The sequence below is a fragment of the Antennarius striatus genome, chromosome 15, assembly GCF_040054535.1.
Source record: "Antennarius striatus isolate MH-2024 chromosome 15, ASM4005453v1, whole genome shotgun sequence".
In the NCBI taxonomy this organism is placed as follows: Eukaryota; Metazoa; Chordata; class Actinopteri; order Lophiiformes; family Antennariidae; genus Antennarius; species Antennarius striatus.
Genome location: NC_090790.1, coordinates 2,005,702 through 2,021,088, shown reverse-complemented (window position 1 = coordinate 2,021,088; position 15,387 = coordinate 2,005,702). Strand labels below are relative to the sequence as shown.

The following is a 15,387-nucleotide window of genomic DNA, read 5'->3' as shown; positions in this document are numbered from 1 at the left end:
CATCTGGTGTGACTGTGGACATCTTAGTAAGTTCTTTATCACATTCTCTTTATGCGTAGCACATCCCACAGGTTTCTTTAATATATTCTGTCTGCCAGAAGGACTTCCTAGTCTCTTCTTTGTCATTCTTTGTCCACTAAGACATAAGACAGTGGTCCCCAACCCCCGGGCCGTGGACTGGTACTGGTCCGTGGGTCATTTGGTACCGGGCCGCCCAGAAAGAAAAAATAATTTACATTTTATTGCTTTCGGAGTCTGAAAGACATTTTATTTTGAAAAGTGACATCTGTGTGGAATGACGCACAGACGAATGTGTGTCTGTCCACTTGACAGGTCTCAGTCACGTGAAAGGTTATCGACCCACACAATTAAGCGCCCATAAACGCACCAGTGTTCTGGATTAAATTCAAGGCAGATAATCCCGAGATCGTCCAAAAAGAATCTTAAACCCTGCTTCCATTTCCAACCTCCTGTCTCTGTGAAGTGGGATTTTCTGCAGCGACCATAAAGAAAACCAAACTGGAGTAGACCGGACATCCGGAACACACTTCAGGTGTCATTGTCTCCGTTACCCCTAGATCAGCGGTCCCCAACCACTAATTCATTATTGTAATTATTATTATTTGATTGACTTATTCACCCTTTTATTGAAATGATCAGTATTTCTCTTACGTTGAATGAACTGATTGTAAGTCACTATATTTCAAAATAAACCTCATCAGTGCAGTCACTTCAGTCGAGTTTTTAATATAATTATTTATCACAATTATTTTCTTTACAGAGATGTTGATTATCAATTTATGAAAAAAAAAGGTTGTTTATTGTCTGTTGATGTCTGCATTTTACATAAAACCACTGTGGATTATTTATTATTAGACTACAGTTGTCCTGGTGTCATTAACGATTATCGAGCAAATGAAGATCGGTCAGTGAAAATATTGCCTTAGATATAACCGGTCTGTGGCACAAAAAAGGTTGGGGACCGCCGCACTAGGACATCTTTCTAGTACACGGGGCAGTTTTGATGCCCTCTAGTGGTGTTCTAATGTTCTAATCTCACACCTTCTTACAATGGTTGCTAAAGGAACCTTCAAGTGGGGGTTATTTGTTTTGTCCATTCTGGGCTTACAATCGTCCCCTTGGTAGAATTATAAGGTAATTAAATACATGTGGATAATTACAATATATATACAATATACATACAATACATTTTATTATAGAGTTATTAAACACTTCTATATTTTATTTAATTACATCAAGGTTTCATTGGTGCAAATTTTTAACAGAATGTCTGACACTCACTGGAAACAGTGTGGAGTCATCTGGATAACGCACACTGTCATGGCTGACACTCCTGTGGAGGGCCAGCGTTACCTTTCAGAATCAAATACTGAAGTATTGAGAAAGTACTTTTTCTGAATGAATAATAATTCCGTCTATCTTCTACATAATTTTCCAACTCATAGAAGCACATTCATTGTCCTATGCCTGTAGGGCATAGGACAATGAGTAGATAAATGTAGATAAAGTAGATAAATGAGACTTGACACTATGAAAATATTCATTTAAATGTACCTGCTTTCCACTCTTTGACCAGCAGGCGGTGCTGTGTGCACAGAATGCCTGTACAAATGGACGAGAAAGCAGCATGTTGGACCTCCATCACTTGAGACGTCTTTTTCAATCAATCAATCAATCAATCAAGTAAGTTTTATTTACAAAGCACTTAATCGTGGCAAGAGACATTTCAAAGCAATTTAACAGACAGAAAAACACAACTGAACCCTCCAGAGCATAAGCAACAGCGGCGGGGAAAAACTCCCGCATTGAGGAAGAAACTGCGGGCAGGACCCAGACTCTATTGGACGTCCATCCGCCTTGACCCGTTGGATGGAAAAGAAATAAAATGAAGATAAGGACAGGGACAGAGAAAGAGACAGAGAGAGAGTGTCAGATAGACCAGATAGTCAGTGTCTTTATGGTTATAGTTAGACGATCTGATGCAGGCGCTGAATTGGAGACGAGAAAGTCAGGCTGTGTTCACCGACTCCTGGGTTGTTGTCAATACTTGTTCCCCATCACCTAGTTGGTCAATTCAAGGCACAATTACAGCTGCATGGATGACTGTATGGTGGAAGGAGGAAGAAAGGCTGCAGGACCCCAACTGACGGATAGACGAGGGGTGATACTGGTGGGATTAGAGGAGCAGGTTCACAGTGGATGGGCAGATGAGGGGTGAACCTGAGGAAAAAACTATGAGGACAGAGAGCACAGTTCTGCTTACAATGCATTAAAAAAAAAAAGCACTCTTTTTGACTGCATTTCAATAAATATTACACATGTAACTCCTCAAAGGTCATAAGTAAAGTAGGCTTACCTTAATGCTACAAATACTGTAGTTTAAAAACAACCCAAAAACAATCATTGTCAATGATTTCGCGAATAATGGGCATGAAGAACCACAGTGATGGAATAAGAAGCAAAACTGTGATGCACAAAGATATACTCTGTGATATTATACAATGCAATTTTATGCAGTGCTATATCGTACCATTATATACTGTGTAATACTATACTGTTGAGGACTTTGTGTTGGCCAATCATAGATGGCGCTGGGCGGGCATTGTGAAGCCGTAGATGAATGTTAGCAGGCTAACTGGAGAAAGAAAGCTAACTACTGGTGAGACTGGGAAAGCAGCTAATGCTAAAGGAAAAGGCACCTGTCAAAAGAGCAGGTGTTAAAGAAATGTTAGAGAAGTGATGGTTCTGTTAGTGACTACATGGACACAACTGTATGGATTTACTAAAGAGCATTTTTGTCAGATGCCCCAGGAGCATTTTAGGAGCATACTGCATGGATTGTCCCATTCCAACAGAAACCATAGCTGGACAGACTGTTGGTGCTAGCAGCTAGTTTCACTCAGAAATGGTTGTTTTCTGTGTCGTTCTGCTGTTTGGACTCTCTGCTCACAAACATGAACATTGTTGGAACAGTTATGACTCTCTAAAATGATGTTAACTGGGAAGTCCATGAATAGTTAGTGATGTGCAGATGAAGCCCCATGAAGCATTGAAGCTTTTCATCCCAATCGGTTCACTGCGGTTTGAAGCTTCATGAGGCTTCATCTGCTCTAGTACGACATCTACTGGAGGGTAAAATATCAGTTGGCATGAGTTTGAAGTGTGTGGCATTTTGCAGAAAGCCTGTGAATAAAACTGTCGGCAAAATAAGGAAGCATGCAAAACATGTACTGTATATTTTAATGATGGCAGTACACTGTGTGTGTATAAAAATAAAAAATCAAATAAATCTATTAATAATTCCTGTAGAGAAATTACCTTTGTTTAACTCCAAATGCTTGCACACGAATACAGTATACACACACACACTGGCAGTATGGAAAATGATATACAGTTAAAATGTCCAGTGAGGGGAAGGTGGTTGGGGTATGGACAATGATTGTGCTTTTGTAACATTTGACGTATAGCCAGTGGTTATGTTTGGGTCATATCATTGGGTTTTTATTTAAAAACAACATTTTTGTCCATTGCGGCAGGTCTTCGGCGATTTTTTTTTTTTTTTTACAATATTTCCCCTGCTTTAGAAAACACCTGCCTTATATCGCTGTCAAAATTCGCGGCACAAACCGAACCACTACCTGAATCAGGCCATGTCCACACGTAGCCACATAAGATGATCAACATATTTATAGGCAGAAAAACTCCGAGAACGGGAGCGGGACGTGTGGAAATTCACAGCATTACTCCTGGACGACGACCTCCATCAGAGTTCTTCCATCAGCAGGCAGTGCCTCCCAGTCTGACCCAGAACTGGCGTCGGCGAGGAATGTGAGTGATGAATAAATGTATTAATAATGTATTATTGTGCTGTGGTGTTCATGGAGTTAAGCATTTGTTGACTTCAGAATACATTGTAAGGTCACCAGCAGTGCTCACCATCAAGCACCTCCTGCATGTTTCATGACAGGTGTGGCGTAGTGCGTAGAGGTGAATATACTGCACTAGTCTGATGTCCATTTCTTGTGTTTCTTGATCGAAGTGCTTCTCTTCACCTGGTTGGTGTCTGCATTGGTGTCTTCATTCATGGCCTCCTTCCAGAAGTTCTTTCTGAAATGTGTCTGGTACATGAAGGAAAATTCATGTATTTTTTTTGGTAGTCTTCATTTTCAGGCACAATCCTAAAGAGCCTACTCATTTCTAACACATTTAGAGAACACACCCTATTGTCAAGTCCACAATGGACCTTTGCCTCAAAGTAATGAGGCATTGATTGCATTAATGTAAATGTCAAACAGGGCTTCTAACATGTAGATCAACACTCAATGCGAGTACCTAATGGAGTTCATTTGCAAAAGGTCAATAGTCACTGAGATGTCAGCTCTAACAAGAAATGCTGATTTAACTTTCTATTGTTGAAAGCAAAATTTTGTGTTATTCAGCCTGAATCTCAAATGCAGTAAGTAGTGTACTGAAAATATGTGCTATTTAATGTCAGACTTGTACTTGTCAGTCAGTTCAGGTACATCACAAACAGAGGAAAGCCAACTTGTCAGCACCAAGAGCCAAGTATTAGATCGGACTGATATGTTTAAGTCGTGTGTCAGGCTAAAGCCATCAGCCAACATGTAGGTGGGACATCCAGGTCACTGCCTTACAATCAGGTAAAAAGGAAGTCTACACAGCTACATATGTTCTGGTACATTTATGTTGATGCCAACCTGAATAAAATATGAAGAATGAGAGAGTCTGGGGGTTCATCTGGATGTGTCCACCATGGGACCTTTGGATGATGCTGGAACTTTTCTGATCTCTAACCTGCTCTGGTGTCCATAGTTAGCTAGGAAGTGAACCTCCTCCAGAAATGTTTACATGTCCTAAAAAGTTCACTACCACAAAGCCTGGTTTTCAAATGACCAGTTCCAGTTCAATGCACCAGCTTCAAATATCATCTCAAAAGCCAACATTCAGTATGCAGCAGTCCAAACAACACTGAAATGAAACAAAGTTGTATTTGGAGTTCTTTGCATGATAAATTCATTATTAAACATTTTCATCTGATTATTCTAACAACATAATGAAATGCAGCTATTATAAAGAATGTTTTACAATGCATTCAATCTCTTTGAAAAACTAAAATGACATTGGATTCATTTATGAAATAAGTCCACTTGAACACTTCTCTAAGGAGCAGGAGCAGCTTCCTGTGGGAGGGTCATCGCCATGTTGGTACAGCAGCAGATTACTTAAAACTTCCTTCACGGAGCACAGCCGGAGAAAAACCACATCTGATTATAGCGGCAAACAAACAGCAGAGTGAAGGAGAGCCTTCTCATATCAGGTTGCCATAGCAGCAGCAGCATTTCAAAACATACATTTTCCCAGGTTCTTTTGATCAAATGTCCATTTGTTTTTTGCTGCTGGCCGCGAGGAGGACGTCCGATGGTCTACATCAGCAAAACTCCACGTCAACCTGGGCTCATCTCAAACTGCAAATGGGGAATTTAATTTAAGATCAAGTATTCCTCGAAGCAAATTACTCAACCGAAATGGACTGTCAGTTGTCCAACAGTGACGGACAACATGGGGCTGAATATGGAGGTATGGGCAGTGCCCTGTGTCTACAGTTGTCCGGTCAAGTCTCCAAGCTAATCGAGTTTAGCTTGACACACACGGTGATGTTGGCTCCTACAAGAACAGCTCTTCCAGTCGATACCTCTCAGAGGTAAAGGTAAGACTCAGTTGCTTACACGAGCCTCTGAGCCTGCAGTGACTGCTGGGATGCGAGGCATCTTCTTGGCTGGACTGGGGATAAACTGAGGGGGAAAAAAAGAACAAAATGATCATCTGTTGGGTTTTACACCATTACGGCATTCAAAGATATGAAGGTAGTATCTAGGGCCCCTTGTTCTATATCAAATTAAAGATTTAAAGCAAAAGATGTCTGTGTAGGTTCTCAGTTATCCAAAGCAGAAAACTTCTACTCATCTTCTACCTCTGTGGAATTGCTGGAGCGAACAAGTTCTGGCCCTGCTGGCAGGTTGTTGTCCAGAGATACTCGACTATATTCCCTGCGGCGTTTCTCATCAACCCGTGTCAGGTACCAGGTACCTGGGAAAAGATCCTCCACGGACCCACAAGGGACATAGTTGGCTGCAGAGACACCAAGGAAAGATTACAATGGTAGCAGTGAGACACTGATCCAGTGTTACTTGTCATGTTTGGAATAGCAGAGACAGCCCTTTGTTGTCTAAGCGTACCGCAACGCAGTCTGTGAGGAAAAATTCTGAGCGTTATTGAAAGCTAAACTCTTTTTCGTTCAATTGGATTGCTATTCAAAAAACAGACAACTACACAAAAGTAAAATGGAGGACAGACTGTTCATTCTTTCAAAGAGTTTGCCGGAACAGTTTTTGCTAATTGGCTGATGATTGTTAAGGTAATTAGTCAACAGAATGAACTCTTCAGACGTGTGGGTGTACCAGACAGACCTAAGTGGTGGGTCTCCTCCCTCAGCTTCATGATCTCAGAGAAGACAGCAGGAGACACCTTCTTCCGTGAGTCCAGTCTGGCCTTCAGGTCACTCAGGGTGGACACCAACTTGTCCAGAGCAGACCCTGGAGCAAACCATGGACCAGTATACAGTCTTAACACTATGTATTCTGACTTATCCATGTCCCAAACCTGAACTGAAAGGTGACTGACTTACCAGGTGTGTGGTCCTGTGTGACTTTGAGAGAATACAGAGTAGCAGCGAATCCTGACCCATAGGAGAAAACGCCAATCCTTTGCCCCGCTATCTGTGAGGCTGTGTGTCTGAAATGCAGCGGCAACAACAGATTGTGACTTTTTCTAAGCACCATGCCAGGAAGTTGGATAGTCTTTTGTAATTGGGCAGTAAAAGAACTTATTTGACCCTCACACCAATTGGACAACGTATAGTCATTCATTATTTGAGTTTGGAATAGCTAATTACCATCTTAACTACAAGGTCACAATCTATGCAATCCTAACACAGGAATGGCCCTTACGGTTAAAAGATTATGACAAAGCAGGAAGGAGTCCTTCACATAAACTCTTCAAAACTTAAGTTTCTCATGGCACACATTCAGGATGATTTGCAAGGTCATTTCTTCTCCTTTGGGCTTTTTCCTTCAGGGGTCGCCACAGTGAATCAGTTGCCTCCATCTAACCCCGTCTTCTGCATCCTCTTCTCTCACACCAACTACCTTCATGTCCTCTTTCACTACATCCATAAACCTCCTCTTTGGTCTTCCTCTAGGCCTCCTGCCTGGCAGTTCAAAACTCAGCATCCTTCTACCAATATATTCACTATCTCTCCTCTGGACATGTCCAAACCATCTCAGTCTGGCCTCTCTGACTTTATCTCCAGAACCTCTAACATGTGCTGTCCCTCTGATGTACTCATTCCTGATCCTATCCATCCTGGTCACTCCCAGAGAACCTCAGCATCTTCATCTCTGCTACCTCCAGCTCTGTCTCCTGTCTTTTCCTCAGTGACACTGTCTCTAGACCAAACAACATCACTGGTCTCACCACAGTTTTGTACACCACAGTTTTAATTCTACTGCCGATTACTAAAGAACCCAAATTACTACAAACAAACTCTTCCTGATGACAGAGGAGAGCCTACACTTTGATAGTTTCACTGTGTGTCTCGTGATATTTTCTGGGCCTTGAAAGATCAATGAAAAGGCTCCACAACGCTGGCAGTATGGGTACCTCTGCACTGAAAATGGCCGGCAGCCAATGAGTTAAGTAGCAAGAGATTTGAAATGCCTCTGAACGGAGACGGACCGAACCCTAGAAGACGATAAAGCTTTGCTTCCTTCCTTTTTAGAATGATAGGTTGGTACCGACTACATCCTGGTGGAAAGGAGTTTAGCCTCTCCTGAAAGCATGCTTCCAGGATATCAGTGGATGAATGGCTTACTGTGCGATGACTGAGGCCAGGCAGCCGTAGACAGAAGGGGTGTACATGTTCCCGTTTTGGTTGGAGAGAAGCAGGGAGCTCTTAGTCTTCCTTTCAAACAGGTCTGCACTAGCTTTCATGAAGGCTTTCTCCACATCTCGGTCAAAGTACGTCTCTTCTGGTCGTATATCTCTGCAATTTAAAAAAAAAAAAAGACACAATGTTAGCAGCAGAATGACTACATACGTTCCTTTGTATTGTAGCTGTATTGCACATTTTTTCCAAAGACTCCAGATTGTGGGGAAACATGTTGATGTGAGCATGAAGGAGGATGGAGATGGTGAAAGGAAGCAGTGAGCAGGAGTTAAAACAGCATCATGAGCCATTTCTACCCATGTACACAACAAGTGGGCACCTTCTAAATGAAGACAATCATGATTCCATGTGTGTGTTTAAAGTGACACACCTGTTCTGAAGACTTCCGTATTGTACGCACTATAAGGCGGATTTAAAAGCTGCTCCTTTTACCCCAAAGTGCCTTATGTGTGCACAGAGTTCCAAAATCTGTAAAGCGATTTTAGTCAGCGCTCCACTAGACTGACTATCGGACCTTTTTCTACCAACACAGGGGCGTAATACGTCAGTATGTACACTGGCAGCAATCAACCAGTTAGAGCATTACGTAACGTTCACCGCTACTTTGAAAAACCAAGTGAAGCAAATTAATTTGGCGCTTGTCATCATCCCAGGAGGATTAATAAGGGAACTCCAACCACTGGATGTTGGTGTAAACAGGGCGTTCAAAGTAAGTCACGAGCGTCATGGCGGTGAGGCAGTGATGTCAGTCTGTTTTACGAGCAGAGTGACATACGTATTTACCATTAAATTAAAAGCCCTAATATTAAAACCTGGTTAAAACTGGTCCAATCGATATCTCCCCACCTATATATTTGAAAAAGCTCCCTGGAAAACTTCACACTGTCACACTTTAACTCCACCCACTACCTGTCAATCAAGCGTCCAACCAATCACGGCGCAACTGCCAGAAGGAATCACGTGACCAATATGGCGTAAGGCATCGAGCAGCGAGGCTTTTTGTTGCGGTTACGCCTTTCATCCACACGACAACGCAGATATCCGGGACGAAAACACTGGACAAAAGTTTTTTGGATACACCAGGTTTGCGTTGTCATGTGAACGCTGTAACCGAAACTTTCTATCCGGTGCAGTCTCCCCGACACGAAAACCGCTGTGATGTCTGTGTGTGACCCATGTCTACATGTACACAGAATAAATTTATGACGTATAACAGCTCCAAGTCGAAGACGCCTTGATAAACATGCTGACAGTTGGATATTTGTTCATCCGTTTCTTTCTTTATGAATCGAAGTTTATTTATTCATTCAAGTTCCTCGCCGACGCTAGTTCTGGGTCAGACCAGGATGCGCTGCCTGCTGATGGGAGAACTCTGATGGGTGCGCTTGTTTTAAAATACATTTGTTATCACACATTTGGTATGAGGTCTGATATTATTATTATTCCCACTAGCAAGATTTAATTAAAGGCGTACTTGGGAGCCTCCGATGTTGGTTAAATTGAATCTTAATGAACACTCCGAGAAGTCTATTCAATCTCCTTGTTAAGGACATGGACTGGATTAGGATTACAGTATGAGGTTGTGGAGAACATCATACTCTACTTGTTGTGAGCACAAAAAAACCTCAAAATATTAAATCACACATAAATGTATAATTTCGTTTTCATGACATACATTTCTCTCAGTCTTCAAAAAAACCCGTAATTTGGGGTTTCAGGAAAAACACAAACAGTAAAGTAGCACCTCAATGCTGAAGCTAGACTTGAAACCCTGTGAGTGGTGTGTACCTGAATGCCTCGAGGCCAGTGAAGGGACCCGTTTCGGTGTTGGGGCTGGGGTGACTCAGAAAGTCGTTCAGCATCAGTCTAGCCAGTGACTTCTGCACCAGTTTGCAGTACGGGGAATGGAAGACCAGATGGCCAAAGTCATCCAGGTTGAAGCGCTCCTCTGAACCCTCTGCCACGAAAAAACACAGTCCAAGCATGAAAAACCAAAATGATTCTTACTCGTTTCATCTGGTATCAAGAATTTCTACCAAACTCAACTTCATCGGTTCATTTACAAACAGTTACTTTGTTACTCATTCCTCTAAAGCAGAATACACGCATTAACCGTGAGCAACAACGGATTACTGTATACCTAAATGACAGAAACTCACGTCAAGGTGAGAAACATGGAATAGATGCCGTGTTCAAACACAGCTCATCATGTGAAGCCCAGACAGAACAAGTACAGTTGTTGTGTTGTTCATGCCTTTATTTGGCTAAATGTGTCACATCAGGTGAAACCATAATCTCATTTAACTCTTAATAGTCACTGAACTGTGGCAAACCTCTTAGCACACAGGTGGCTTCTAAACCCTCTTAACCAATTAGACTCTTATCTGACCAGTCCCTCATCTATATCTCTGTTCTCAATGCTCCTCTCTGTTGGAGAGGTATTGTAAAAAACAGGCACATCATGACATCCCCTATAATACTGCAGGCGTTAAGTTTAAAAAATATATGACGGTGTTTTTACAACTTTATTTCTCCAAAATCTTTAACATGAAGCAATGACATAAATGTGTCATTGACATGAGTGCACACACTATGCATCTTTGGCCTGGTCTTACCAGTGATGTCTGACATCACCTGATGCGGAGCCCAGATGGGCAACTAAACTGTTCTGACAATAAGAATACACAGAGTTCTCTGAAATGAGGGATTAGCGATCAGAGACAAGAATTTAACCAACCTCTTTGCCACTGTGCATGAATCTTGTTCCGGTATACTGTGTAGCAGCGGTCCAAGGCACTCAGGTAGCACTCTATGGAAAGCTTGCCATCCACCACTGGGTACTCAGACATCAGGTCTGGTTTGTAGAAGTCATAAGCATGCTGCATGTGGGTCCCACGCAGACCTGCACAACAATGTTTTACTAATATTAACAAATACAGAATTTAAAGCAGATACAATGCATGGTTCACAGTCAATGTCTTAAAATCATTTTATGGACATGATGTGGCCCAAGTAAGAGAAACTGCACTCCATTTAGACTGGCTGCTGTTCATTCATACATGTACAGTTTCAATTAACAAAGCTGAAGCCAAGAACGTCCTCACACAACTGCCAAACGTTTTGAAGTCTATTAAACCCTTAGTTGGGCTCTCAAAGCATTTATTAAAAGGCTGAACTGTTTGATTGTTTTAACAATTGTAACGAATGTGTTATTGCCTCAGGTCCTCCTCTTGATTCTCTGAATACAAGTCTTAATATTATCACAACGTTCTAGACTGCTGTTAGCTCATCAACAATTCAGTTTCTTTGAAAGTCTTATTTTTCTAAGCCATCACCTAATTTTATTGCCTACCCTTTAACTGCCCTTTTTAAGCGCTCTATTGAAACCAAAAATTCCTTTTTGTTTCATTGAAAAAATTTCCTTTTTGTCCCCATTCAACAACATCTAGACTTTCAGTCTAGATTCAGAAAACACAAGGGACTGCACGCTTCAAAAAGTACTGAACAAATGTTTTAGATAATAAGCAACACTGTACAGCTCTTTTTATTTCTTTAAAACAACCTCTGTAAAGCATTTCCCATTGTGCATCACAACATTGTGATGCAATATTCTACCAGCACAAACAGTTGGTTTCAAAACACCCATCATGTAGATCCAACTGTGTAGGTAGAAAAGAGTGTATTCCAGATCAGTACTCCAGGGATCTGTTCTGGGATCTCTACAACTGCTACCTCGAATTCTGAACAAAATGCAGGGCACCACATTTATGCGGATGACACTGTGGCATACTCTGCTGCATTTATAAAAAATAAGACTCTTCATGAACAATAGTCAGTATATAATACTGTGCAACATGACTTGGGTGATTTGAAACTTGTCTTAAATCAGAGAAGCGTGCAGTAACACATACCCGAGAAGAGTTTGAACTCTTCAACAAAATGAAATAATTATTTGATAATTTTGCTGATTTAACAACAAACCTCGTTCAAAAGACAGGGGAGCATTGGGTCCGACCAGCATGGCCACCGCACCAGCCCCCCCTGTAGGCCGTGCGCTTCCTGTAGCATAGACGGCGATGTCCCCCGCTACTACCAAAGCATAACGTCCTGAAAGACCAGACACAAAGGGAATCGACTTATAACACACACCTCAAAACAGCTGAGGAACTGAATTGGTCACATGGGAATAGAACTGGGCAATTTTACAAAGCATACAGATTTTCATAGATATTTTTATGAAAACATAATTTCATCCATTGTAATAAATGTAAGTCCGATGCTACCAACATTACGAACTACTATCAAGGCACTTTTTATCTTCACACACGCACGCACGCACACACACACTTTAGGCATGCAAAGGAGAGATGACAGAGGAGCTGCCAGCTCCTTTCTGGTGTGCTTAATGAGCAACTTGTTTTGGAGACAGTGCCTTGCTCAAGGGCACCTTAGTAGTCATCAGGTGAACTGGCACCTCTCCAATTAGCAGTGGGAGGTGCCAGTTAACCCTTTGAGCAAAGCCAAAGTGCTATTGAACAAGGAACCTTCCCTTTACAAGAAGAAGAATAAGAAAGCCCACTTTAGTATCCCCGAGGGGGAAATTATTTTTGCTCCTTGGGGCGTCCCACGAGGGAGCTGCCCACTGCTCTACCTTTCTGCATGCCTACAAGCCCCTCGTGTGTGTGTGTGTGAGGCTTGTGCTTCATATTTGCGTTCAATAATTAATGGAAAATTAATTTTCCCTACAGGAGTCAAATAAACTATTATTTTAGTATTTTAGTATTAGAACACATGAATAAATTTGAGTTCACTCACCATCCCATGAGCTGGACTCCACCCAGTTGACAGCGTTGAACAGCGCAGCTGTACCACCATAGCAGGCATTTGTGGTGTCAATGCCTTCCACGTCTGTGTTCCCAGAGTCCTCAAACAGTTGCATGATAACAGTCTTGACAGACTTTGACTTGTCAATGACGGTCTCGGTGCCGACCTCCAGTCGACCCACGCTGTCGTAGGACAGACCATTTCTCTCCATCAGTCTCTGGACCACCGTCAAGCATAAAGAGTTGATGTCCTCACAGTCTGAGCAGAAACCCATACGAGCTTGTCCCAGGCCAACAGTGTATTTACCCGAGGATACCCCATCAAACTCCTCAAGCTCAGCCTGGTCCACATACTGAGATGGGAAGTACAGTTCTATGGCTATAATGCCCACGTCGTTGGGCCACGGACCCATGCAATTGATGGGGGCTGATCCAGGCATCTTCAATGGGCTGCAATATTCAAGGCAAGACAACTTTATTGAGCAAATTTCACAAATTGGGCAATTCAAAGTGCTTTACACAGTCACGAGGCATAAAACAGACACAGTTTAGGGCAAATGATTTCTCAATATTAAATTAAAAATAGTGAGTAGACATGAGATTCAACAGGTCAAGTTATTTCAATTTATATTGTGAAGACTTTTTTCTGGATCTGAATATAGTGCAGCAGTCCAACAGCCATTGCTAAAGCGTGATTCGCTGATTCTGACCCACTGCAAGTAACTAGCTCAACTTTTACATTATTACTCAGCCTCAAGCAATGCAACATTAAAATTAGGTAAATAGAAGTGTTGAGGAATGAAAGCTTGGAGACGTCTATTGATGATATGTATTGTTTGATGATTGCCAACATTGGAATAGACAAACATGCATTCATATGCTTTTTGTCCAAGGTGCAAATAGTTTCCACCTCTCTGCTCGAACAGTACTTTGTAACAAAGTACTCTTCTGACCGCCAATGAATTGTGTTAGAAGAGTGCCAATCTACTTATTCTACCTCTGGACATTTTTAATAAAACCGGTTTGATCAATTCTCCACGAACAAGAAACCAACAGATGGATCTGGAGATTCAACCCAACATTAGCGTCAACGTCAGACGGTCCACTGTCACTGACTGAAAATAGACGAGCATGTCTTGGTTCTCGTGTTGTGACCATAAACAAGGTGGTTGAGATACTTTCTGCTCTGTGTGTTTAGGTCACGCATGTTAAACTCAAGGCCCAGGGGCCAAATGTGGCCCGCCACATCATTTTATGTGGTGAGCATAAAAGGTCAGAGTGTTAAAAAATAGGTAAAAAGTGTGCTGGGACCAAAAACTTTTAAATTTTTTTTAACTTTGACAAAAAACAAAGTTAATGTCCTTGATGTCATTTTTCTTCATTTGGATAGTTTTGTTTCCTTGATTGATGGTCTTATAACCTGACAAATTAAAAGGATTTATGTTACAACTGTAATGTTTGTAACTTTAATTAGTAATAAATTTAGAGTTATTTAACATTAATCTTTAATTTCCCTGACGGAATCTCCTTCCGTCAGGGAAATTAGAGTAGAACTCTTGTACTGTACTCTCATTAAGGAGTAGTTAATTTATTTTACATTACATTTAGTTACATTTATTAGTTACATCTGGCCCTTTGAAGACAGACATTATGCTGATGTGGCCCCTCTGTGAAAAATGAGTAGACAGCCCTGGTTCATGTGAAGTTACTACCAGAGTATTAGTGTGTGTGTGTGTGTGTGTGTGTGTGTAGCTCGCACAAAGAACACACTTCCATTGCTAACGGTGTCTGATAATAAACACGAACAGGATGGTCAGACAACCAACGCTTCATGAATCAGCTGTTCATTCGCTCCACGTGTAACCAAACGTGTGGTGACCGTACGTGTAGCCCAGACGTGTGGAGGAGGAAACACCGCTCCTGGTCCACACGTGGAGGACAGAAGTAGGTGAAGGGGCGACGGATTGAACCCAAGTAGTTCATGCCCCTGTGGGGTAATTACCGACAACCTGTAGGCATTAGCTCGTTAGAAGTGACCCAGAAAGGACACACGAACATTCCAGTGTGATAAATAAACGCTCAACAACAGATCGATCAGGTCCGTGCGGTAAATGCCCGGTGGTCACGTGACAGCGGACGGGCCGTCCGGCCAGCGCTAGTGCGCTACCCGGAGCGGAGAGCGGACGGACCCGAGCGGAGGAGCACAATGTCGCCCGGCGGTGGCCGCCCGTTCCCGCTAGCTCGCCTCAGACACACCATACCACCCGTGTTCCGTGTTTTCTGGGTAAGAAGGGACGGGCGTGGGGGTCCGATGCCCCCCGTCCGGGGGACCCACGCAGCGTCCATCGGGTCCAACAGCTAGAGGACATGGAGATTCTCACCTGAGCGGCTTCAACACCGGAAGTAGCGACTGATCCCCGCCGTTCAGGTAAAGACCACCGACTCCCACCGCCGGAGCGCCACCGTGTTTTTATGCGGGGGTGACGCGCTTGTTACGACACTACCTGTCTCTGTAGC

The 15,387-nt window shown here is 42.5% G+C and overlaps 1 protein-coding gene across 4 annotated transcripts; it reads right to left on the bottom strand.

The window, feature by feature from the left end:
* Positions 1-1,629: 1,629 nt before the first annotated feature.
* hmgcs1 (3-hydroxy-3-methylglutaryl-CoA synthase 1 (soluble)) lies at positions 1,630-15,353 on the bottom strand. 4 transcript variants are annotated; one of them, XR_011038185.1, is made up of 11 exons: positions 15,252-15,353; positions 12,863-13,320; positions 12,029-12,154; positions 10,785-10,949; positions 9,836-10,004; positions 7,973-8,143; positions 6,728-6,834; positions 6,510-6,635; positions 6,014-6,171; positions 3,958-5,834; positions 1,631-3,831 (listed from the first exon to the last, which is right to left on the bottom strand). XR_011038185.1 is itself a non-coding variant. In XM_068334767.1 (10 exons), exons 2-10 carry the CDS (start codon positions 13,308-13,310, stop codon positions 5,757-5,759), a joined length of 1,548 nt encoding a protein of 515 aa, XP_068190868.1. In that variant the 5' UTR covers positions 13,311-13,320; positions 15,252-15,353; the 3' UTR covers positions 1,631-5,756. The 4 variants fall into 4 exon arrangements, 2 of the variants coding, with proteins under 2 accessions (XP_068190870.1, XP_068190868.1); XR_011038186.1 differs by having other exon boundaries at positions 1,633-4,139; positions 4,740-5,834; XM_068334767.1 differs by having other exon boundaries at positions 1,631-5,834.
* Between the last annotated feature and the right edge of the window lie 34 nt (positions 15,354-15,387).